General features: G+C 42.8%; 1 protein-coding gene across 1 annotated transcript in view; it reads left to right on the top strand.

The window, feature by feature from the left end:
- LOC147703629 (uncharacterized) overlaps positions 1 to 26,099 on the top strand; it is an 87,573-nt gene extending 61,474 nt beyond the window's left edge. Inside the window, exon 2 of the mRNA XM_086931968.1 lies at positions 19,360 to 26,099. Within this exon, the coding sequence (XP_086788094.1) occupies positions 19,383 to 21,356 (1,974 nt within the window). The 5' untranslated portion in view covers positions 19,360 to 19,382 and the 3' untranslated portion in view covers positions 21,357 to 26,099. The remainder of the gene's footprint in view (positions 1 to 19,359) is intronic.
- Positions 26,100 to 26,361: the final 262 nt, after the last annotated feature.

Raw genomic sequence — 26,361 nt, 5'->3', positions numbered from 1 at the left:
GTTAGACATGTAAAAGAAATTAAAATCTTGCTCATATTATCACACATTATGGGTTCTGTTTCCTCCTTTGTAAAGCGCACTGAAGGAAAGATGGCAAACAATAACAAGTAAACAGATCAGCTAGTAGCTTTAAAAAGTATAAGGGTGGGTGAGATTGTCTACATTTAAGACTACACATTTGCGGAGAAATAAACATCTTCCTTTTCTCCCTATACAAACTGCAGAAGAATAGGAGATGTAGATGACAAAAGAAAGAACGGGAATCGCATGGACAAACAGTAAGGCCATCCTTGGAATGTGCGTTAGGGGATAACCAAGCATGAGGGGAATGTAGTTCAACCAAAACCTTGTTAGAAGATATCTATGCTTGGGATTCGTCACAAAGGTTAAGTATGTGGGGTAAATTGAGTTTATTCTTGGTGCTAAGAGGTATAGTTTAACCCTGGACTTAGTAAAATTTGACTCCCATCTTTCTCTCTTCTGCTTTACCAGCAGTAGTTCTTTCAATTCAGTCCTTGCGATGGACCTGCTTGTGGTCGGATAGTCAAAAAGTATGGTCTGACCAATGATATAAAAACTATTCTAAACAAATTGAAGCCAGTTTACTTTAGATAAACCGTCTAGCTTTAGGGAATCTCTCAAGATTTCCTGTGTGAGCTTCAGCTTTTCACTTCTCCACACTGAGTGCCACAAAAGGGATGGAGCAGAACGGATCTGGTATCTGGTCTGTAATAAAAGGAACGTCCAGTTTGAGGTGACAATTGTAGCAGGAACAAGTTTTAGGAACGCCTACCAAACGCTTCCAAAAGCGATCCTCAATTTGTTGTAAAACAGATATACTATTGGTTCCCCACACAGCAGACCCATAGGTAGCAACAGCTGTCGTTTTATCTTTTTAATTACATCAATTGGTTTTGACCCATGCCTTTTTATGAACCTAGTTAAAGCCCCTTTGCTTCCTTTCATCGATATCCCTCTATTAGCCACCATATTTTGCCATGTGTTTTTGTAATCAAATAGTATTCCTAGGGAACAAAAAGAATACACCATCTCCAATTTCCTCCCTTCTATAGTCTATCTAGGGATTTTTTTGGTCTCTCTCCTTCCACGAGCACGAAGGACTTCACTACATTTACTATAAGATCTAGGTTTTTCATAAACCTAGTATACATTTCTATCAGAATGTGGAGTGCATTGCCAGTCGGAACCAGCAAGACCGCATCATCTGCATAGGGAAGTGTGGGCACTGGAGTGGAATTTATAATAGGTACATCAGTGGCAGGCGCGGCCAGTGCAGCTTTCACAGTGTTTGCATATAGTGAAAATAGGAAAGGGGGGAGTACACACCCTTGCCTAAGGCCACAGGTAATTCCAAAGGAGTACTTTCGCCCTCTCTTCCGTAATGAACACTAGCCGTAGGCACCAAAATACATCTCGCAAATAAAGTCAATTATGGGTGTCTCTATGCCCAAAATACATCTCGCAAATAAAGTAAATTATGGGTGTCTCTATGCCCATGCCTTCCATCATAGATCATAATTTCTCATGGGCCACACAGTTGAAGGCGGCTGACAAGTCCGTAAAAGCCATGTAGAGTTGGCCTCCCTTGACCACAGTATATTTGGCAGTTAATAGATTAGGTAGTCACTGATCAATCGTCCCTTTTTTTTGTTTCTGAAGCAATACTGGGTACATGATAAAATGTTCCTTTCTTGAGCCCAAACCTCTAGCCTGTTAAAGAGCAAACGGACCATTCATTTGGCGTGCCATCTAGTAGCGATATTGGCCTGTAATTGTTTGGTAATGCTTTTCCCCCCCTTTCTAAAAATTGGTATAATAACTGTCTTTTTCCAGGAGGAAGGACCACCTGTTGGGGTATGACATTAAAAATGTAAGTCAGGAGTGGGGCCCATAATTCTTAGTTATTTAACTATTGGTACCCCAACGGGGCCAGGTGCTCTTGATGGTCTGCATTGGTTCTGGGCATTTTTCGCTTTGTCCAAACGGAAGCATAGATATTCTTCCAATACAGTCGCCAATGGGCCAGATGACAATGATGCGGCCTTGCCTGTCTGCTCAAAGACCTCTACAAAATTGGTCACCTAGGCCTCCTCAGTGACATGTGAGTCAATGGTAGTTTCTGAGTTATCTTTGAGGAATGGGGTGTTGATTATGTTTCAAAAGTCTCTACTATTCTTCATGACTGCCACCTGGGAAAGTTGATCCCAAGCCTCCTCTTTTAGAGCCCTCAATCAATTAGTTCTCGCTGCTTAATACGAAACTTGCAGCACTTTTACCAGGGCCACGTCTGTTGGTTTTTCTCTTAGAGCAGAATTGAGGTTCTTGAGTGGCTTAGAACAGGCATCATCAAACCAGCGAACTACTCCTGGTGCCTTGGTAGCACATGTACGGTATAAATCTTCATGGATTTCAGGTAGAATTCGTTTGAATGCTTGCATAATTTCATCAATCAGTGAAAGGGGCTCTAGGCAGCAAAACATTTCCTTGGACATCTTAGCAGCATGATCACTGAATGCATAGAAATTGGTCTCAGTATGGGATATCTGAGTTCTAATGGGTTCAGAGGCCAAGATGTAATCAGTAGTTGAATTGTGAGTCCGGGAGGAGAATGTATGTTATAATTGGCCCAAATTGGTGTCAATTGAATTTGTTACCACAAGGTTATTGACCAAAGTTGTCTTTTTAATGCGTTGCCATAATCATTGCCTATTCCCTGCTGATGAGAGATAACGACCTCGAAACACCTGTCCATGGATGGCCAGCACAACGGTGGATATACTCAACATTTTTTCAGAAGCGCACCCGCTGGAACGAACTGCATTTACCATAATGCCCAGGGGCCAACTCGCTGGTAGGAGGAGCAGTGTGTGACCATATGGATTGTTATTTATGGCAGAAATGGTTCAGCGCGTCCCCTGAGTCATCAACCAGGCCACACATCCCAGAGTCTGCTCTACTGCAGCTATGGGCGTTAAAGTTGCCCAGCCATATAATATCTAGAGATCTACAGTGGGTTTTTATTAGTTGGCCAATGTCCTTCTCAATTAGTTCTATAACAAGGCCATACTTCCTGCAAGTTTATTATTATAGAAGTTAATTAAAAGCCAGTCGCTCCTTTGTCCTTTTCTTAATAGAATGTGATAATAAGGAGAATTGTTTAAAAATGATATTACTTTGATCCTAGCTGTGCTGCCTATTAGTGTGACCAAACCTCTACTCGGGCGACCTGCTCTAGATGGCACCACATTTGAAAGGTACAATACCGTTAATATGGATCAGCGTGGTATTGACGATTAAATGCTCCCAATGAGCAGGGTTCCATCCCTTGTCAACAGTATTCCAGATCTGGGAATTTTCTTTTCAAATCATTGTTTTCAGGTGTGTTAGCACAGCTGCATCATCTGCAATCAATGCCAGCTAGTGACATTTGGAAGTGATGGGACGTAAAATTTGGTGCGGGTTTATGTTAGTGAGCAAAGTGAGTGAATCAGACTGTCGTTGAAGAGTTTAAGGGGGAGGGAATTTTGAGTGCTAATTTAAATAAACAATATGGTGAAAAAGCAATAATGACGGTGTAGTCTTGAATATTTTAAAACCTGAAAGAGTGTCCCATAGCCTGAAAAATTACACTTCAAGCATACCACGATAAAATTGAGATGAGCAAGGGACTGAAGGCGTGGGCCAGATACCTGGCTATGGCTGAGTTTGTGGTCAAAATGAACCCATGCCTTCATGTAGAGTCTGCTTACCACCCACATTCTAACCTCATGTGCAAACAATTAAAGACCGAGCATTAACTAACCTTTGATATAAAATGGAAAAGATACGCAGTGGCTGAATTGCACAGTGTGAAAACAGAAAATCTAGTGCCGATCCCTTCCTCCCCCACTTGACCACATGGTATGATTCTAGGCAAATATTTTATTTCAGAGAGCCTTCTTTCTTTTCATTATCACATATGCGAGCACCTTTAAATATGGAAGTTCAGGCTGTACAATAACCTCTTGTGTTTAATGTTTTAGATAACAACGTTTTTCCATTTAGAACATGTATCTTGGTCAAATATTGGCTGTAATTGACAAATGACTTGCCATAACTCACTAATGGCATTAGCATTAGCCAGAGACTGAAACAGTGCAAGAGACGTAACTAGTACCTGCTTAGGGTGGCATGGCCAGTTCCGCTACACTAGCAGCTAAGTGTGGGGGACGCTGCAGTTATTATGTCCTACAGACTGTTCGCCGTGATGAAGTGGGTGAAGAAAATTATTTGGGTTATTCCTCAATTGGCACAAAGAACACTGATTCCGGCCCTGATACTCTGACGGTTTACGGTAATGTTCTCTAGCTGGGAATTGGCAAGGCCTGTATTCGCCGTCTGCAGGTTGTGCAGAACTCCGCTGCAAGATATGTCCGGCTTCTTCTATTCTTCGTGAACTGCACTGGCTACCAATTGGAAAGATTGCAATTTAAAACGATATGCTTTATGTTTAAAACTAGAGATGGACTTGGTCCTTGCTTTGTACAGGACCTGGTTTCTCCTTATCAACCCAGCTGGAGACTGAGATCTGAAAATCAGGCTTTATGCAGCTTGCTCAGAATTCGCCTGGCACCCATAGGAGGTCAGTCCTACGCATACCTTGGCCTAAACTTTGGAACGCCCTTCCACAATTCTTAAGACACTGTACCTCTCTGCTTCTATTTCGCAAGCACCTTAAAACGTGGTTATTTACATTTTTTCACTTGGGGCCAAGCGACACTCCTACCTATGCGTAGCGCCAGGATTCCCATTGGGTAACTGTGCGCTTTATAAGTGGGAATCATAATAATGCCAAAGGTACCTGCCCCAGAGATCTCCGTGTGCCCAGCAACCATGACGATGTAAAAAACCATGGCAAGACAACTCTGGTGGCCATCAGACCCTCTTGAGTGATTAATATTACTTCCAAATGCAGTTCCGACCCATCACAAAACAGTACTGAGGGTCAACATGCCTGCTGCTATGCACAACATGTAACCTGCAGATTACAAATCTGTATTCTGAGTAAACAGCTCAGTGAGTCACCATTCCTGCCACAGACCTAAATCCTTCTGTTACTAGCATTTCCTAGTCACAACCCTTCAAATGTAGCTCAATGAGCCGTGAACTTGAATCAAAGTGCTGCATGCTAACTGCAAGGGACTGGTTCAAAAGATATTGTTTGTCTTTCTTTCTCAATCCTTCCCTATTTCAAGGTTGCTAGAAGGGTTCCCCCTGGCTGGGTACTAATAAATGTCCACTGGTACAGACCACCCCAGCCATGCTGTACTGTCACAAATCGTGATCTGGGTTTTCCCAGAACAGGATCTATCCACATGCAATAATAACTAGTGTGATGATGTGCTATTGGCCCCCATTGTCCCAGACAATGTTTCCCATACACAGACTCATACTGTTGAGTGGTTCACAGTCTCTGCACAACAAGCGTGTGTGCAATGCAAAGCGCTTCAACACCCTACCTTCTCATAGGTAGCGCTACCGAAGAAACCAAATGTGAGAGAGGGGCCCTGGGTAGATGGAGGGCACCGCTTACTTCTGTGAGGACAGGCCAAACTAAAGCATTGTGACGGCAACCAGTCCTTGATTTGCTCTCATGCTTTTTATGGTGGTAAAACTCATGTTAGCAACACAAGGATTAGTTTGGTCAGATGAACTCAGCTCTCCACTGGAGACCAGAAGGGCTGTGCTGTTTTCCCCTTGGCTCCTCAACACAGCGCGGGTTCAAGAAGCCTGAAGTACGCATGTCGGGCTGGTCAGAGTAAGGCATCTGTTCTACCTTACATGCGCACTTCCTTCATTCATGCTGCCTGACAATCAGTCAGATTCGCCCGCCCCGCCCTGCCCTAGAAAGACGACCGATCACACGAAAGCCAGGGGGTAAGCATTAACATTAATTTACCAGGTGCCTTACATTTGGTGGCTAGTTCGTGCGTATGCGGGAGGGCAATGCCCCTTGTCTCAATATAGGATCTGCCCCTGTCTGCAAATCCCACAGTTCTGTGTCATTTGCAGCATGGAGTTGCCTGTTAACATTAGACTTGGAGACTGGCAGGCGCTCTGGAGCCTGACAGTGAAGAGTGGCCTGGGCGATTCTAGTGTGAGAGCTGCGGCAGCAAGGATCCCCTGGGGGCTGCTAACAGCACTTTCCCTTCATGGCTTGGATTGTTTTTTTAGTTTTTTTTTTTAAAACCTTTATTTTTCCATTTTATAACACAGTACAAAGAACCAGGCAGCAAGTAGTGGTAAGTACAGTGAGTGACCTACGCACAAAAACCAAGTACAATTTTACATTATGGCTTGGATTGTTTAGTGCATAGTGCTCATCATCCAGGTCCGAGCAGCACTTCCAAAACTTGAAAACCTCTGCTGGCATTATTTCTTAAACCTTGGTGCCAGCGGGGAAAATAATTGTCCACCAATTCTTGAGTTTTGAAGCAGAAAGAAACAAAGGCGTGGAGCCAAAAATGTATTAAAGAATTAGACACAGATCTTTGAATGAAAGTCTGGAATGCAAAGGCAGTCGAGGGCTGAGGTGGGAAGCTGGGCTGCTGGAATGTGAATAATGTGTGCAAATGGAAATAAGAGCATTTGATACCGAGGTAGAAGGTATTGCAGTGTAAATCTTTGGAACTCATCAAGGCTGTGATAACTGCACATCAGTAAAAAAGAAAGGCAGCCAGGGATCTGGTGAACCCAACTTAGATGGAGATGGCGTGAAGAAACAACTAAAGAGACCTCATTAGCTAATTGATGTTTGACATTAGTATTCACTCCAAGCCTCTTTACACCCTCAAAGAGCTGGGACTCAATTGTAAGGCCCTCATTCTTGGCTTGGTTGACTTTTAACCAGGGTCTTTCCATCAAATCCTTTACATCTAGCATGTAGTGAGGCAAAGTCAGGTCATGCTTGGATGGCTGTCCAAACCTAAACGAATTTGAGCATCTTCTACATTTGTGAAGAGTTGGAAACCGTGAGAGGTTATAAGGGAGGACAGGGGCTGAACATAAAGATTTCAGTGCGTTGAGTTAAAACAGGTTTGTGCATGTACGCCTGCTTTATGGTGTAACCAGTAAGGTAGAAACATGTTTAGGCTAATGGTATGCATAGCACTGATATTGCTCTTGGTAATGAAAATATAATAATAATAATGTTGATTGTCCAATGTGTTGTGAAGTCAGTTAATGCCCATTCAACAGATTTATGAAAAGACAAACGGCATCTGTTTTTAAAATACAAAAGGGAATTTTATTACACGAAGTTAAGACAAACAAATCCTGAATTTCTCATGCAACAATCAAAATATTTCTAAGAATGTATGCTCCAAAGACATACCTTTGCACAAGTATTGGAAAAAAAGAAGAAATGAGATCAGATCAGGAATGTGACTGTTTTTCATGTATTGAATGTACATTAGTAAAATGATGTGTAAGCATGGTTGATACTATAGCTACCTAATATTTCGACATGTTTCAGCCGTAGGAAAAAACATTATAATGGAGGTTTTCATCAGGACATTAATTAGACAATTAATTTAAAAACAACTTGGAAAAAAACGAGAAAAACAAACTGTGACATCAAGTGATGGACTCTTGGAAGGACATATTTCTGACAGCTTCAATCATATCTCCTAAATTAAACCTCTAAAGAAGACTATTGGCTTTTCAATCTAGTGAGAAACAATTACACACAGTGGTGCCTGCAAAAAATGATTCGACATTAGGAGGAATCATTAATGCCAGAGTACTGCAGACTTCCTGAGTCCTCCTCACCCCCAAGCGTGGCCATCGCTTTCAGACTGCGTTTCATCCAACTTAACTAGCTATACAAAATCTACTATACCTCTGAGAGACTCCTGCTGAAGGGCTGAGACCGCTCTTGTGGGAGTACTTTGTGCAATGCGGAGACAGATATAGAGCTGTCCAGTTATCTGTGAGTACTGGTGTAAATCGTGCAGACCTGGTATTGAGTAGACCCATTGATCTTTCTGCCAAATTGCTGCATCTGGCTTCATAAAACACATTGTGGGCTCCTGAGGAGAGCGGGTCCTGGTGGGAATAGATGCTCTCCTTGTTAAACGGGACATTGATAAATACTGGCAATGGAAGATCTCCTATCCCAAGGAGGAATGGCTAAACAATATTGACAAGTGCTCATGAATGGAGGAGCTAGTGTGCCAGACCCAAAGCTCCCCCCTTAGACATGAAAGGATTTTGGGTCCATGGTGGAACCTCTTCCACATTTCTACTTGGTAATCTTCTTAAATAATTAGTCTGAATCTCCTCTGAGACCAGGGTTTAATGCAGTGAAATACACATTTGTGTTATCATTTTACTACACTGATGCACTTAATACATGCATGTTACTGTTTTAAAAATCAATAAGAAGTTTTGATTAAAGAAAAAAAACATCAAGGTCCATCCTGGCTGAGGGTTGCAGAAACACTGAAATAGCTGTTCTTCTGTGACCTAGATATAAAACTTGACAGAAATGCATCTGTTTCACTCCACGAGGGAATCAGACATAAGAGCAAGGGAGGAAATACCCCTGTACCTTTTGAGTGTTGAGCTGGGAGGTATTACTGTGAAAGCAGCCGGTTGATAGGGCGAGCATGGTCATTGGAGACCACAAAAGTGGGAGCTGGAGTCAGAACCCTAGTTTTCCTAATTGGAGCAAACAGCAAAGACACTTTAGCCACACTTGTATTGTGGTCAGAATGAGTTACTCTGTTTGGTTGAAAATGGGCTTTAGCAAGTCAACGTGCATAGGTCCACCAGAAAGTTGTTAACATTGTTATGAAAAATACTGGGATGTATTGACCATTTTCTTTCCAATCTTTAAAGAAGATTCAGTGTGTTTTTATATGTTTTTTTTTCTCTTATGACGGTCAGAGTCAGGTCACCCTTCTCTCTGTAACAATGCACTTTATAAGTCCATTAACATAACACTTTAAGTAGGCAGGACGAGGCATGGGTCAAGAAACAGCAGCACTTTAAACATTCCGTTGCTTTGATTGCCCAAATTCTTAACATTGTATCTGCTCCCTGATAAGTCTGCTTTTACTTCTTGAATATATCAGCTGGATTGTATTCTTGTGGTATGAAAGGCTGATGCTGAACATGCTTTACAATAAAAAGTGAATTGATTTAACAATAACTTTACAGGCTACAATCGAGGCCGGTCAAAAGGATGAAAGGTGGCGGTGGTCAAAGCTGCATTGGCATGAACAGTAGTAAAGAATTTCACAAAAATACAAATTTATTAGGAAATATATCAGCTTGTATCTATAAAGTTTATATTTATATCCAAAAAACACTGCTATATAAAAAATATTTGAATAATAAAACTGACAAACCTATTTATGTAGTTGGTGAAAAGTTTTTGTGTAGTGGGCTATAAAATATAGATGTATCTATCCATTTAGGTTCATGTAGTATATCCACTAGTTATAGACCTTTCTAAACCAGTAGTAAAGACCCGTTAAGCTTTAGACACATATTTAGCATTCATTTAAAAAGATTTCAAATCAAGCACATCTGCATGTTATTTTGAAATCAACAATTTGTTTTGTTTACAGAGGCACAAAGGGTCAATTTCCATTCTTGTTCCTTTCAGTATAACATCTGCAAGCTGGTGATGTTAAAAAGATCTTGTCCTATGACTTTCCATTGCCCTGAATTTTCTAAAATGATTTCCATCATTCAAAGCATTTCAGAAGCGCTTGGCTTTAGAACTGGGGAGCCAGGTTCGAGTCTCGGCGTCTTCTCAACATCTTGTGATTCTGGGCGAATCTCTTAATCTTCATGTCTCTAAAAAAAATATGAACCTGTCCTTGTTTAATGTAACTGGTGCTCATGTAAAACGCTCCAATGCCCTTGGGTCAAGTTTGTGCTATATATGTATAAAACAAAAACTGCACACAAAAAAACCACTAAAATGTGGTTTTTCATAAGGAATACGGAATATCTTTTGGTAGTAAGTTATTGAAAAGGCTTTAGATACGCAGGCCACATTCACCTCATGCTAATTCAGAAATGCTAAGATAAAGCACTGCGAGGCAACCAATTATAGAACAAGAGTAAGTGACAACCAAATACATTCATTATTTTGTGCTTGGCAAACCCTAGCAATTTCATGTTGGATAAAAAACAGCCTTTCAGCCCCCATAGATAACATAGTGAATTTATCATTATATTTTGCAAGCATGCCTGCACATTTCATCAGTGATAAATCGATCACACCGAGGGCCTCATTACTATGGCGTTGGGACTGCCACCTACAGGATGTTGGTGGCGGACTTGCCGTTAACAGCCCTTCAGTCCGACCGCCGCATTACCAGCTGCGGCTCCTCCACTAAGAGAAGAGGATCACCGCCCCACTGCTCTCTGACGTTCAAAACACTGAACAGTTCAAAAAGGAAAACTAAAATGATAGCGCAATGTTCTTATCATTTTATTTTTCCACACTGACTCAGTTGGTTTACATTCTAGGTGCGGGGTTAGACTGGCCTGGCCAGAGCAGGGGGAGGAGTAGTGGGGACATTCTACGTGTGCATGGTGGTTTAGCCGGCCGTCTTGGGCCAGCCAAACAGTTAATGCCCTCTTAGCATTTCTCCACCCAGCTATTTTGCACAGCCGGGTGGAGAACATACACAGGCTCACACTTCCTGTCTGGTCGCTGAACGAGGCCACTCAGACCAAACACCACTCTGCTGTTGTCAGCAGCGTTGTGATTGGCTAGGGCAGGCTGGGAGCCTTTTTTTTTCGTGCTGCTGGACTGTCAGATTTCATTTGCTGTTGTTGTTTCACTATTACCAGATCTCCTTCATCTAACTGGTGTTCAGCTGCATTTCTCCTTTTGTCAGCATATTCTTTCATTATCTTTTTCGCTTGTTGATCTCTTTCTGCAATTTCTCTTCTGTTTGTGCCTGCTGCGGCCTCTATTTGTGGTAGCCTTGTCTTGCTGGCTCTTCCTAACACCAGTTCCGCTGGACACCTGCCAGTGGTGCTGTGAGGGGTATTCCTATAGTCTCGTAGCACTTGACAAAGTGCTTGTCCAATGGAGATCTGTGTCAATTTTGCTCGCTGGATGGCTTTCTTGATGATCCCCATGAATCGTTCCGCCATTCCGTTGGCTTGTGGCCACAGAGGGGTTATTTTCCTGTGCTTGATCCCCAGGTATTCCATGAACCTGCGGAATTCTTCCCCCGAGAATGGAGGACCATTGTCCGTTTTCAGTGTTTGTGGTGAGCCCCAGGCGGCAAATATGTCGTCTAACACCGGTAGGGTGGCGCTTGCCGATGTCGATGACACTTCTCTCACTATCGGGAATCTTGAAAATTCGTCGATCACTACTAGCAAGTACTTTCCATTCTCCAGTGGCCCATAAAAATCTGCTGCCAGTTCAGTCCATACTGCCAGTGGCAGTTCCGACATCTTCAATGGTGTGGGCTTACTAGATGATCCTGTTACTTGGCAGGTATGACAGTGTGATACCTCTTCCTCCACCATGCTGTCCAGTCCTGGGAACCACACTTTTTCTCTCAGCATCTTCTTTGTCGCTACGATTCCTCTATGTGACTCATGAGCTAGCTCAACTGTTCTCTTCCTTAGTCGATGTGGTATTACAATCCTCGAGCCTCTCATCAGGACTCCTTTCTCTGTCTCAGACAGCTCTTTGCTTATCTTTTTGAAGGCTAGCAGTTCTTCTTTATTAACCCCTTCTTCTGTGGCGGTGTTGCTGTTGATGTGTCTCCATCTCTGTAGCCTCACTATCGTTCCTATTGCCTTCATTGTCGGGTCTCTTTTTGTCTCGCGCTCCAGTTCTTCACTTGTTATCGATGCTGGAGTGTTTTGTCTCACAATGAAGTTCAGATATTCTTCTGCCATCGTGGTGCCACCTTTCCGATGGGGAAGCGGGTGTCGTGACATGTAGTCAGCTGGGTTTTGGTCTTTGCCAGGTTTGTGTACTATTTTGAAATTATAGTCCATCAGCCTGATCCCCCACCTTTCAATTCTTGGTGGTATTTTAGCGTTTGGGTTTCCGTAGATAGTCACTAATGCTTGGTGGTCCGTCACTATCGTGAATGGTTTTCCATATATGAACATGTGATAGTGCTCACATGCCCATACTACTGCCAAGCTCTCTTTTTCTGGTTGAGAGTATGCCCTCTCAACGTCCGACAGACTCTTGCTTCCGTATGCTACTATCTGTCGGGGTGAATCTTTCCCAGGTTTGTGTTGTGCTAGTATCGCGCCAAGACCTACCGGGCTGGCGTCTACTGTCAGTTCAGTGCATAAGTTCGGGTCGAAATATGCTAGGTGGTCTACTGCCGTCACTGACGCTCTTATTTCTTCAAACGCCTTTTGACACTCTGTGGTCCATTCAAATTTGTGGCCCTGTTTTGTTAGTTCTCTCAATGGCGTGCTCACCGTCGCAAAGTCTTTTATATACCTCGCGCAGTAGCTGGCAAGGCCAAGAAATGAGCGCACGTCAGCGACGTCTTTTGGTTCAGTTGTTTTTTCAAGTGTGTCTATCTTGCTCCAGTCTGGCCTCATTCCTTTCCTTGAGAATATGTGTCCGAAGAACACTAGCTCTTCTCTTCCCAGTTCACATTTCTTCTCATTTACTGTCAGACCCACCTCTACTAGCCGTGAGCACACTTCCCTTAGTGCCTTGTTGTGTTCTTCATCTGACTTCCCAAAGACCAAAATATCATCGCTGTAATTTAGACTGTTCTTGATTGGTCTTATTATCTGCCTAATCGTTTCTTGAAATATTTCTGCTGCTGACGATATTCCAAAACTGAGTCTCTTGTACCGAAATAATCCTAGGTGCGTTGAGAATGTCGTTATGTATCTGGACTGCTCGTCCAGCTCCAGTTGATGGTATCCCTTGCATAGGTCGAGCTTGGAAAATTTTCTCATTCCTGTCAGGCAGCTTATCATGTCATCTAGATGTGGCCCTGGATGTCGTTCTCTTTCGATGGCTGTGTTCGGTGTTCTCATGTCCACACAGATTCTTATCTGTGTGGTGTCTTTTTTTGGTACAGCCACTATCGGGGACACCCATGGCGTTGGCCCTTCTGCTGGCTCAATGATGTCTTGGGCTAGTAGTGCCTTTATTTCTTCTTCCACTTGAGGTTGTAGATGTATTGGTACCCTTCGGTGATGTTGGGCCACTGGTCTGACAGCTTCATTTATGTGCAGCGTTATCTGTCTTCCTTTCAGCTTCCCTAGTCCTTCCGTTAGTTTTGGGAATTCCTGTAGTATGTTCTCCTTTTCCGACATGTGGTACGTCATTTTTAGTAGGCCCATTATTTTTGCTGTTACATTGCTTAATAGACACCGTGCGGGAATGTCCCCTCGTAATACATGTATTTCTTCTGTGACCGTCTTGCCCTTGTGCGTCATGGTGTCCGTGAATTTTCCCATGTTCGTCACAGGATTTTGTGCACCCCATGTAAATACTCTTATGCTTGATGGTTGTAGCGGTGGCTTCCTCTTCATTTTATCATATTCTGTAGCACACATGATGTTGCACGTGGCTCCGCTGTCCAGTACAAATTCTGTTTGGTGGGGCCCCACTTCAATGGTCACCCAGTCCGTCTTCTTTATTGACTTCCTGTCTATTAGCCTAATGTGCTCTTCTTCATGCCCTTCGTCTGTGGTCATGAGGTACAGGCGTTCTACTTTCCTTGTTGTTTCTTCCTCTTCTTCTTCTTCTCCTGATTCCCCAGACGAGCTCCTCTCAGTCGCTTCCATATGCCGTACATGTCTTGTTGTTGCTGTTCTTGGCCTCCCGGGCCTACCTCGTTCATTTTTGAATTGCCCCCCTTGGCACATGGTGGCAAAATGGTTGCTTCTGTTGCATTTTCTGCATGTTTGACCAAATGCCGGGCATGCTCCTCTGTGTGGGAACTCCAGACCGCACCTGTAACATTGTGAGCCTTGTTTTTTTGCCGCTTTTTCCTTGTGGCCTCCTTTCCAGCTCCCTTTCTTGCCTGCGTACGACATTCTGTGTATTTGTTCTCCCTTTCGGTCCATCTGTTTCGCTTGCATCATTGCTCTTGCTTCTGCTCTCGCTAGATCTAGGATCTTTTCTAGTGCGATAGGTTCTTTTAGTAGTCTTGTTCGAAATTCTGTGTCTCGGCAGCCTTCTATCAGTTTTAGGCGAAGAGCCTGTTCATTGTCGTATTTTTCAAATTCGCAGTGTGCTACTAGCTTTCTCAGCCTTGTTGCAAAGTCATCCATTGATTCCTCTGGCTGCTGATATGCCATGTTAAAGCAATATCTCTCGAAGTCGACGTTTCTTTGGGGGTCGAACTTGGTCGTTAGACATTTTATCAATTTCTCATAGGTTTCTGTTTCACTCTTTGGCAGTGTTATGAGGAGGTCATCCACCTCGTCTCCCACTAGGTTTAGGAATAGCCCTAGTTTTTTTTCTTCCACCACATCGGTTGCCGCCATGTATCGTTCAAACTTTATGATCCACTTTTCCCACCGTATGCCCCCTTGTGGCTCTGATACATTGAAAGGCATCGGTCTGCGGTATTGTGCACTTTGCTTTGTTTCTGGCATTTTCTCTTCTTTACTTCTCTTTGCACCTTTATCTCTTTTTCCTCTAGTTCTTTTGTACTTCTTTTGTTTCTATTTTCTATTTCTTATGTCTTTCCTCTTTTATTTCTCTTTTCTAATGCTCCTTTCTTCTTTCTTAGGTATTATTATTCTTTTTTTTTTTTTTTGATGCTTCTATCCTATAGTGACAGGGTTGCTCCTTTTGTGTTTTCGTTTTTTGCTTTTTCCTTTGTTTTATTTATTTATTATTTATTTTTATTTTGAAAGTTTTATATAGCGCGAACAAGATCTTTGCAGATATCAGAGCGCTTTACTGCCTGCCTTTCTAATGGCCGCCCTTCACTTCTCATGCACTTTGTTTCACTTGTCTTCTACAAAATGTCCGCCCGTTTTCCCGCGAGATTTCGCGATCGAAATCTCGCTTTTTGCCTGACCTTAAAATGGCCGACTCGTTATTGCTGTGTTTCTATTGGCCTCCGCCGCCTGTTCTCAAAATGGCCGCCGAGATGTGCCCGTTCTCGCGAGACTTCGCGCTTGATTTTCGAGCGCGATCGCCTCGCGCTTCTTCTTTCACAGGCGCTGCTCCCGGGGGCTCCTCTTACCGCAGTTTGCAGCTTTTGTAGGACGCTTATCGGGGTGGGCTCCCGTGTAGCTCCTTGCGTCTGCGTTGACCTTCGTGATCCTGTCCCGTGCACTTCTTCGGTCGCGTTGGTGTCGCTGTTTCCCGACCACCTTCGTCGCCAGATGTCGCGTAGTGTGGTGCACGGTCAGCAGAAGAAATACAGGACGCCAGATCTCATACAGAGGTACTCCTTTATTTTGTTGTTGTGTCAGTCGGTCTGGGCACGTCCGTCCTTGTCCTCGTCCTGCTGCATAATGCCCCTTCCTGTCCGTCCACAGGAAGTGGTGTCCGGTGACCTGGTCACCGCCCTGTGACCCACAGGGTCCTAATGCCCTGTGTCTGTCGTGGTCAGTCGTGGTCATCACATCAGGTGCTATATTTTTTTTCATTCCTTTCCCCCGCCAGCAACCCCGTTCGGTAGAAGCTGCTACTATGTATCACAGTGCTAGTTGTTGGACCCTATTCTGTCGGCTTTAGAGACTCTTAGATCCCGACTGGGCAGTGGTCAGAATTGTAGTCCCGAATGGAGGTGGTGCCTATCCTGGCACCGCTGTCGGGATTACGATAGCCCTTTCAGACAGCCTGTTCATGGCAGGAACACTGCCATGTACAGGCTGTCGGAAACTGACTTTGGGGGCCCCAAACATGGCTCCCGTCCCTCATGGGCCACTGCAAAGTTGCTCTGGGGGCACATGTAGTGCCCCACTCACATCCTTGCACCATGTGCCATGCTCCACATGGTGCATGGCACAGGGTCCATGCGTGTGCAGGAAGGGCTCCTGTTCATGGCAGATTGTGCCGCAACACTTTTCCAGGGCCGCAGCTCAAGCAGCAGTGAAAATAAGCATTTTGAGTCCCTCAGCTCGGCGGTCGCATCATAATTGGGCGGTACGACCGCCACCTGTTTGTTGGGCAGTCTCCTGACTGCTGTGATAGCGGGCGACGGTCTGACCACCCGCTATAAAAACAATGCCCTGAGTTAGCAAACGTCTCTCTGTTCCTTAAAGTTAATCTAGGCTGCAGCATCGCATTTCTCTCGGTTCTCCCCCTCATGCAGTGATAGGTTGGTTAATTCACATCTGTGCATTTGTGAGGACTGCCTTGTGATGAATTCAGTTCCAAATAGGAATCGATTGTTTATCATGCATTTGGTTCCTTGTTTGTGATTAGCTCAAACAACAGAATACATCCGTACCTGGTCACTGTGTAGCAGTTGAACCATGCAGCTGAAGAAGGCAACAAATCTTTTACAGGATTTCTTCCGCTACGTTAATTACTTTATTTCAACACCCAATTTCACCCGGCAACATTTTCACATACGTTTCTCCTCAAGATCAATTCCCCAAATTAATTTCAACATTGCACTAGATTCTCAGGTCTCGTGTGTTTTGAAAGTGTGTACATTTATTCCCTTGTAGTTATTGGTATGTCACCCTATGCTGCTGTTAGTTTCTTCTGTCTTTGACTGTTACTCTGGTTTATTTGATTTAAGCTTGGGCCTGGAATGTATATAATTATTAACGTATTGCAAACAGCACTTAATTGGTAGCAGGGCACTTTTCAGTAAACCAAGTATGTTCAAATGAACAGACACAATAGACCAACAGGAGAGGAGGTGGAGGATTCACAACAGCATGCTTGGGGTGATTGATTGTAGAACTGAGCAAGAGCTTCGTCAAGGTTGGGGGCAGATCAATACAAACGTTTCCTTCCAATGATAAGTTTCATAGACCTCTTTCTTTCCTTCCTTTAAATGATAAGTTTCATAGACTTCTTTTCTTCCTTTAAATGATAAGTTTCATTGACTTGAGTGACAATGATTAATCATTGCGTCAGTGGATAGACTTACTGTTTAAATGAAATAAATCCTAAACCTCAGGTTGGCTAAACCTGGACGATCTTCGTGTATCTAAAAAGGCAAGAGTAATGTTCTCCTAAAGTTTCTTCTCGTCATTAAGACTCAGGGCCTGGTTCACAACAGTATACTTACACTCAAGTTTAAGTGTATGATTTGTTCTATCCACAAACACATTTTACGACTAGTATTTTTATGTATGCAGAGTCTTCACACATAAAAAGATAAGCCTGTCATATCTGTCTATGTGAGGTGTCTCTGCCATGAATGCAGAGACTCAGCAGTTGTAAACCCACTAGGTGTAAAATGTGTTTGTGAATAGCAAAAAAATCGTAAACTTACAATAAAGTGTGCGTTTACCTTTGTGAATCAGCCCCGAAATATTGTAATATCTCAGGACGCAAAATCCCAAATCCAGGCATGTCTGTCACTCTTGGGCACAAGTCACTTCATACCCTAGCTATCGGAACTGCTTTTGTCTTTTGACTTGGATTTCAAGTACTGGAATCCTGAGGCCTTCGAGGCTAGTGATCTTCTAATGTAGAGTGAAGCCTCATTTATGTAGTACGATAGTAGCCCCTTCAGTGAATATGAAGCAGTATAGAGGCAGAGGGGAGTATCACTAAGTTTCTGGTTAGTGCAGTCTAGCATTGATTAAGAGAAGAGGGCTACGATTAGAGAAGTCTATGATTTCGGAGAAAATCCTTTACAAAGGCAACCTATTATTTGCTTCTGTGTAATTATGTAAATGACTATAAGCAGGGCTACTGGAGTCACACAATTCTGCAGCTTCAGCTTTTTTCGCATAGTTATAGATTTGTTACAAAGTCCGTAATCTGCTGCATAATCTGCACATTTTAACCCAACATTTTTTCTAGCACCAACAGATTAAAAGTTACCAAAAATGTAGCAACATCTGTTCTTGTGCAGTGGAAGGCTCTTTTCGCAAAACTTAGCTGGTCATCTTCCAGTTTCTAATTTCTTTATTTGGGTGTTAAACTGGTACTAATGAGGTGAAATCGGTTCCTAGACTATATTTTCATATGTAGAAAGACAAAATAATGAAGCAATACTATAAGAAAATGTGCCTTATCATGCAACATAATGTGCCTGTTCTTGCCGCATAATTTAGTTAACCATGCCACATAATTTGGTGATCTCCTGCCACATAATTCCAGAGGCTCTGGCCCTAAGCAAATTAACCAGCCATGGGTAAGCCACAGCTTTCATATGAATCACTTAGTAGTAAGATCCATGAAAAGATAATGTAGCGAAAGATCCCAGTTTCTGGATTATTTTAATATAATACTGGATTGATAGCACTACTCCTGTTACCTCTCTTTCGGACATGATGGTGCGTCTATGGCATGCTTCAAATCACACTGAAGTGGCTAGATAACCTCATCCAGCGAATGCAGTAGTGAATCACTAGGATAGGTGCGAATGAATACACGCTTGCTGTAGCCGTGTAGGAGGGGAATCAGCTTGCTGTGAGCCCGTAACTTGAATGTTCAAAATGGAACCTGATGCAGTGATCAGGATACAAAGGGTACCTACTGTTTCTGTCCAGTTAAGAAACATGAGTTAGAGCATCAAGGTCTAACCCTCAATACTGAGCATGCCTGACATCTCTTGTCCTGCTATTTTCATTCCTGCCTGGTTCAAACAAGTCCTAGTGTTCCTTAAATTTCTCTTATCCCAACGTCTTAACTGCAGCCCCATCTCTCAGTTCCAAAGAGCCTCGGCCGGCCCATGCGAAGGAACAGGGCATCGGTGGAGTGTTTTATCTGCTCATATGTTTTTTTGCATGTTTCTACAAACTTAAGCACTTCACTTGTTAAGAGCTACTGAGAAGAATTTTTTTTATTACCATGTCTTAGTGGTCTTTGTAATAAGAAGATAGAATGTGTCTTTCTAGCTCTTTTTGTTGTAATGAAAGTACGATTGGCCTGAGGTCAGGAGTCAAGGGGTGATATAGGGAAAGAGTCTTGGCGTTCTGAAACCCATGCAGCCACTATCCAAAAGTGCTAGCCCTTTCCTCCTCCCTAAAATCCTTTCTCCCTTTTTGACTGTCTACTTTTTGTACGTATTGTGGTCTATGTGCCATGTGCAGTAGTGCTCCATGTCACTGTCAGTCTTTTATGAGCAGCATTTGAAATTGAATTTCTTTCCTAATTTGCAATGGAAAAATGTCTTACCTGGCAGCGATGCACCATTTAATATTTACCTATTTATTTCATTTTTGCAGTAACACAACAGTAGATTTTAAAGATGAAGGAGAACGATGCTGATCCGTGTGCAGATGGTGAGAAGAGCCTTGCTCAAACAGAAAATTGTGTGACAAGCCAGAAAAACCCTCCTAGCCAGGGACCATATTCCTGCACACAATGTACCAAAAGTTTCCACATGAAGGCAACTCTTGTAAGTCACCAACGAATACACAAGCGGCTGAGACCATTTTCCTGTACAGAGTGTCATATGAACTTCGGAATGAAGGAAACCCTGCTAAAGCACCAGAGAATTCACACCCAAGAGATGCCATTTTACTGTATTGAGTGTGAAAAGGGCTTCACTCAGAAGTACCATCTAAAGATCCACCAGAGAATTCATACCGGAGAGCGGCCTTTTGCATGCTCTCAGTGTGATAAGAGCTTCAGTCAGAAGGGAAATCTTCAAAGACATCAGAGAATCCATGACGACAACCCCAGAAGAGAGAGGCGATTTTCCTGCACACAGTGCGATAAGAGCTTTAGCCTGAAGTCAAAGCTTCTAAGTCACCAGAGACTCCACCGATTTGCTAATGCCAAGAGTGGCCTGAAGACACTTCCTCAGAGACGCTATTCCTGCTTGCAGTGTGATAAGCGCTTTAATCTGAAGTCAAACCTTCTCAGTCACCAGAGACTTCACAGATCAACTACCTTTGAAAGTGAGCGGCCACTAACACGGAAACCATTTTCCTGCACACAGTGTGATAAGAGCTTCAGTCTTAAATCAAATCTCTTAAGTCACCAGAGATTCCATTTCTTAGCAAGCGCTGAGAGTGACCGTTCGCTTATCCCAAGGCCGTTTGCGTGTCCCCAGTGTGACAAAAGATTCAGTGTAAAAATTAATCTTCTCAGTCACCAGAGACTACACAGTTTAGATAATAATCCTGAGAGCAAACAGACACTACCCCAGACAATGTTTTCCTGCACGCAGTGCGATAAAAGCTTTAGTCAAAAATCGGATCTTCTAAGTCACGAGAGAATACATAGTTTAAATAAACCTGACAGCAATCACACGCTACCCAAGAGACAATATCCTTGCTCGCAGTGTGAGAAGAGCTTTACTATAAAGATATGTCTTCTAAGTCACCAGAGGATACACAGATCACCTAACCCAGACAGTGACCGGACCTTAACCAAGACGCCATTTTCCTGCAAGCAGTGTGATAAGAGCTTTAGTCTAAAGTCAAATCTTCTAAGCCACCAGAGGCTACACAGAGGCAGTAACCACGAGAGCTACCGGAAACTAAACGAAAAACCATTCACATGCCCCCAATGTGGAAAGAGCTTTGGTCTAAAAAGAGTTCTTCAAGCTCACTTGAATGTCCACACAAGGCCTTTTTCCTGCACGAACTGTGGAAGGAGGTTTAGTCAGAAGTCACAGCTTCGGAAGCACCAGATCAATCAGAGATGCCTTGGCCATGCTGAAGAAAATGACCCTGAGAGTGGAAGAAGCTTTGTAGGCAACTTGCAGAGGAAGCCTCCACTCATCTCCCAGGAAAAAGTTGACAAACTGAATGAAAGGCATCATCAATACTTAGAAAAAGAGAAAAATATTAACTGGGACCGGAGGACAAAAATGCATCCCATGTGGGGCAGTATTTACGCTGAAATGCAAGCAGAAAATAAAAATCTCAAAAAACAAGCAGAGAAAGAGATACAGGAGGCACCAACTGTCAGTTCCCGTCCTGTGGTTCTAAAGGCTGCAACATTCATCTTCAAATCCCTTAGCACCGCCACTCCGTCAGCACCACCATCAGCAACTGAAGTAGACGAGGCAGCCAAGACATCCACCCCAGCTCCTGCAACAACAGTGAGTGAAGAGACCACTAAAAACCCTACCCCTACACCTACATTTTGGTCTCTTCCACCACCATCAGTGCCTCTGGCCCTGCCGCAGCCAGATTCAGACTCCAAAGCAGCTGTGGTAAAAAATGGCTCATTGGAAACAAAAAAAGACAGCAACGTTTTCACCTCATGAGCGCTTTTTACTAAAGGTTCACTTGTAAGGTACACCTCATTTAAATACCTAGTTTAGCAACATAAGCCTCATATTAGGAAACACCCATGTTTGTTCACAAGGAAACTGGAAAAAGAATTATCATGGTTGCTTTCCCAAAATGTTCTATGAACTTCAAAATAAGACAGTGTTCGAAAACTCTGTTTCTGCTGGCTATTTCTAGTTTTATGTGACAGGAATGCCTCTCAACATTGTGAAGAGCAGTAGATGTTCCTATAGTGTAGTGCAATATTTCCATGAAGAATGGTGCTTTTTGATTCTCTGGGCATTAGGCTGAGCCATAATTTGCATCAGCTCATTGTATCCAGAAGACAATATGTTTTTCTTGTAGACTGGCCCAAGGCTAGCTGTTTTCAACCTCTGTTTAGTGTGACGTTCTGTGAAAGAAGTCTTAAATACTTATCAGCCTATCGTTGTAGGTGTCTATATGGTGCTTAACATTGGGTGTATAGGGATTTTCCATCATCTGGGCACTATGGAAAATGTCTTCTTAGGAGCTTAGGGTGCTTCCGAAAACACCCAGACTCTCGCAGTGTGGAATGAGACACACAAGAGGAGGACTGGTTGGTGTTCATTTAGCTACTTCGGGGAGGTTGTGGCACAAACTTTATCAGTATTGGAGTTGCTTTGTGTCTTTGATTATTAGACTGCCTTCAGATATCTCAGTTCAGGTAAACATCTATCAGGAGGGCACTAAAACTCGTAGACTTTGATAATTAACAAACATGTTTCATCAGAGTTATATCCTTCACTGAGGTTTTGATCTATTCATGTGAAATGTAAAAGCATTTCTTCTGATGAGCTGCAGAGAAGCCCCACACACCAGACTGAATGTACTGCCAGTTCATTTCTTGCAGGGGATGCAATACTTCTGGCTCACATGGAGGAATCGAGATCCTTTTCACCAACATCGTTCTACTAAGAACCTCAGAGGAATTCAATTACATGGTATAGATTTGAGCAGATCTGATTAGCCTTATAAAGTTTCATTATAAAATGGGAATGTTTGCATGAGCTGCAAATGCAGGACCATCTGGAGATTTCAACCAGGAAGGGATAAACACGACCTTCTCAAGAAAATACAATTGAAAAATAAATAACATCATGGACCTTGACTTTGGACAATGGGCAGCTCAGTGCCGGAGCACACTGTGCTTTTTTTAATCAGTTTCCCACTCAGAAATGCTTGGAACAAACCTTTACGGCTTAAGAAGAGTCACACATAATGAATGTTCTGAGTATTGTGGGAGAACGTTTGAGCAAAGATTCTCCTAATTCTTGCCCCGTCCCTTCTTTTAAGAATCCTGCTGCCTAAAGGCTAGCTAGAAATTACTGTTTTTAAAATTCCCCCCTCCCCTTCCACTCCTGCATACCTCTGACAGCTAAGCTCTGGACAACAGTATGAGCGTTGTTTCAAACCATCACAGTACAGAGGTTCAGTGGGATTGTAAAGGGAGAAGAGTGAAGTCAAAAACACCTAATTAAATGACCATGAAGGTATCAGAGGCACAGGGTGGTTTCTGTGAATGAAACAGATCCAGATCTAAGAAGCCTGAATGACCATGAAGGTATTCTTTTCATTATTTTTGTTGTCTTGCTATCCTGCAACTTCATCTCGTTGGGAGTCATTTCACAGACGTGGCATTTTATGAGAGCAACATAACAGATGATTACCCAGAGAAATTAGCAAACATATAACTACACATCTTATTGTCTAATGAAGCATGACTTCTTGTGGAAGCATCCATGGAGAAAAATCTGGAAGATGCATAAGTAGTGGCCAATGTAGCCGATTTGACAGTGCGGGCTGGACTGTTCCATGAGGAACAGGGCCAAGACTAATTTGCAAATGGCTGGTTCCAACTGGCGTGGCATAATGAGCAATAGAAAGATGGATTCAACCCAGATATCTTGACTGGGGGTGAATGTTTGATTCATTCAACATTCTGTCCATCATTTGTTGCCACAGCACTTTTCACCCTAAGTGGGGTGGGTATGCCCAAACGTGGGTCCCTTGCTCGCTGTGCCACTGGTTAAGTTAGTCTGGCTGATGAGGGGTGTTACCAAGAAACCGGTCCATGGAGCAAATTCTCAAAGATGCATAAGTAGTGGCCAATGTAGCCAACTTGGCAGTTGAGGCTGGACTGTTCCATGAGGAACAGGGTCAAGACTAATTTGCACATGGCTGGTTCTAACTGGGGTGGCGTAATGAGCAAAAGAACAATGGATTTAACCCAGGTCTTTTAACTGGGGGTGAATGTTTGATTCATTCAGCATTCCATCTATCATTTGTTGCCACAGCACTTTTCACCCTAAGTGGGATGGGTATGCCCAAACTTGGGTCCCTTGCTAGCTGTGCCACTGGATTTAAGTTAGCCTGGCTGATGAGGAGGGTTACCATGAAAAAGGTCAATGGAGCATTCTGAAAGATGCATAAGTAGTGGCTAATGTATCCGGTTTGGCAGTTCAGGCTGGACTGTTCCCTGGAGCAACAGGGTCAAGACTATTTGCATATGGCTGGGTCCAAACTGGGGTGGTGTAGTGAGTAAAAGAACCATGGATCGAACCCAGATCTCTTGACTAGGGGTGAATGTTTAATTCATTCAGTATTCCATTCATCATTTGTTGCCACATGCCTCTGTATTAGGCACCTGGGTGAAATAATACTGTACACAATCTCTGAAAAATGATTTAAAATTAAGAATTTAATGTTAGTAATGAGGCACACTTTGTGAGAGCAAAACATGTGGCATGCAAAAAGAACTTAATGCACTTTGGTCCAAAAGGGAAAAAACCCCTCCTAATATTTGGAAATTCAAGCACATTTCTTGAGCTTTCGAGTTTGCACATGTCAGAGTTCAAACTGAATTGCTCATTAAAGGCCTGAGCTGATGGAGTCAGCCCGGCTACACGGATAGCCGTATATATAAAGATAGTTTTAACTAGCATTGTTGCAACCACAAGTCCAACTTGTCGTATTATATCAGTTGCAGCTGATTTAGCTCTTCTGGCCATCGTCCTACCTTCTGCAACAAAGAATTATGTATCAACGCCCTGGCCCAATCCATTCCCCTGTAATAATTGCTTAATACAATTTTACTGGTATGCTGTAAGCAGTGGAACTCATTTTCTGTCTATGTGTCAAAAAAATTAATGGCAACCATGGTTGCCAAATACCTTGATACCAATATATGCACCAGCAAATCACACTTTAGAAACAGGCTTATAATTTAAAATGGTATAATAGCTCATTATTGTTAAAAGCTATCCTCTTCATTTGCTGCGTATAGTTGGCTTTGAAACAATCGAAAGTACATATTTTCATGAATAGTCCAGCCGTTACTGCGATGTATAATTTAAAACCATGGTCAGCTGTAACTGCTGCATCATATTTTCAATGAGAGTAATGGGTTTGCAACATTATTCTTTAATTCCTGGATGAATGGGCCTTCCAGTTGTAATATCGTAGAAGATGTTTTATGAACATGAATTGGGTTAACCCTGTTTCAAGACGTTCAACAGCAGAATACTTGTCTGATATTATCACACATGCCTTTACAACGCAAACTTTACCATGCATGCCTTTAAGATACAAATGCCTTTGCTATACATGGTAAGTACATTTAAGGTAAGTATCACACACTGATACTCATACATATGTATATTTATATAATATGTTTTAATTATGTTTACATTTAATTTTAAAAATGTCATTTACCACCCGTTACCACTACCCACCTCGTAACCCTAAAACTAGCTTTACCACCCTTTACCTCTACCCCACTACCCACCCCTAAACCCTAAAATTCCCTTATCACTCTGTGCCACTAGCCACCCCTAAACCCTAAATTTACAATGACTTCCCTTTATCACTGCCCCACTAGATCCTAATTATCCTTACCATTATTTACCACTACCCATTCCTAAATACTAAAATTAACCTAATCATGCAGTAACTCTGCCTATCCCAAACCCTAAAATTACCCTTAGCACCGGTTACCACTCCACACCCATGAACCCTAAAATGACCCTTACTACCCTATACGACTACCCACTCCTAAACCTTAAGTTTACCCGTACCACTGCCCACCTATAGACCATATAATTACATTTACCATTATTTACCACTACCCGTCCTTAGACCCTAAATTGAGCCTTATATTTACAGACACGCATTTACCTTATATACTTACACTGCATGGTAAAGGCATGTGTGGTAAAGAAATGCTGCGTGGTAAAGGCTGTTTCCTTTTTGTCTTATTTACTGCATTACTGTTGTAATTGCAGCTAAGTCTCTGTGTGCACCAAAGCCAAGGCAACTTAGAGATCATTTGTGACACCTGTCAGATGTAATATCAAAAGTGTTGCTGAAGACGTTGAAAAACAGCATACATTCCTCAGCTTTAATTATTCATTTGCTAGGTTTGTCAAGATGAATACCTGATCATTTCATGAATGCAGAAATCGAAATCCTACTTAGAAACTTGAAAGAGTACCTGTTTTATCTGCCCTGTCAGCTCAGCGGGCCAAGTTGGACTGCATAAAACATTCTCAGTAATACTTAAAAGGGAAGAACCTTGATGATATATATTGCCTTGCATATTAAGTTAAACCAAAGGAAATGATGGACGGAGCGTTGACAATACAAGCAATCACCGCCAGTCAACTGATCTGGGTTTAATCCATCAACGTTCTTTAGCCCACTCTGCCACCCCAGTTCAGACATGGCCATATGCAAATCAGTCTGACCCTGTGCCTCATGGGAACAGTCCAGCCCGAACTGCCAAGCCATGCCTTCCCTGGACCGGAAACAAGCTACAGAGGACCGGTTTCTGGCATTCCAGCCGTCTTCAGCCCGGTTTGCTTGAATCCAGTGGCAAAGTGAGCAAGGGACTCACGTCTGAGCATACCCTGCCAACTTATGGCTAACAAAGAAAAAACAAAGGAAATGATGGACGGAGCATTG

Source organism: Lissotriton vulgaris, chromosome 7 (genome assembly GCF_964263255.1).
Source record: "Lissotriton vulgaris chromosome 7, aLisVul1.2, whole genome shotgun sequence".
Taxonomy (NCBI): Eukaryota; Metazoa; Chordata; class Amphibia; order Caudata; family Salamandridae; genus Lissotriton; species Lissotriton vulgaris.
This window is presented reverse-complemented; position numbering and strand designations above follow the sequence as displayed.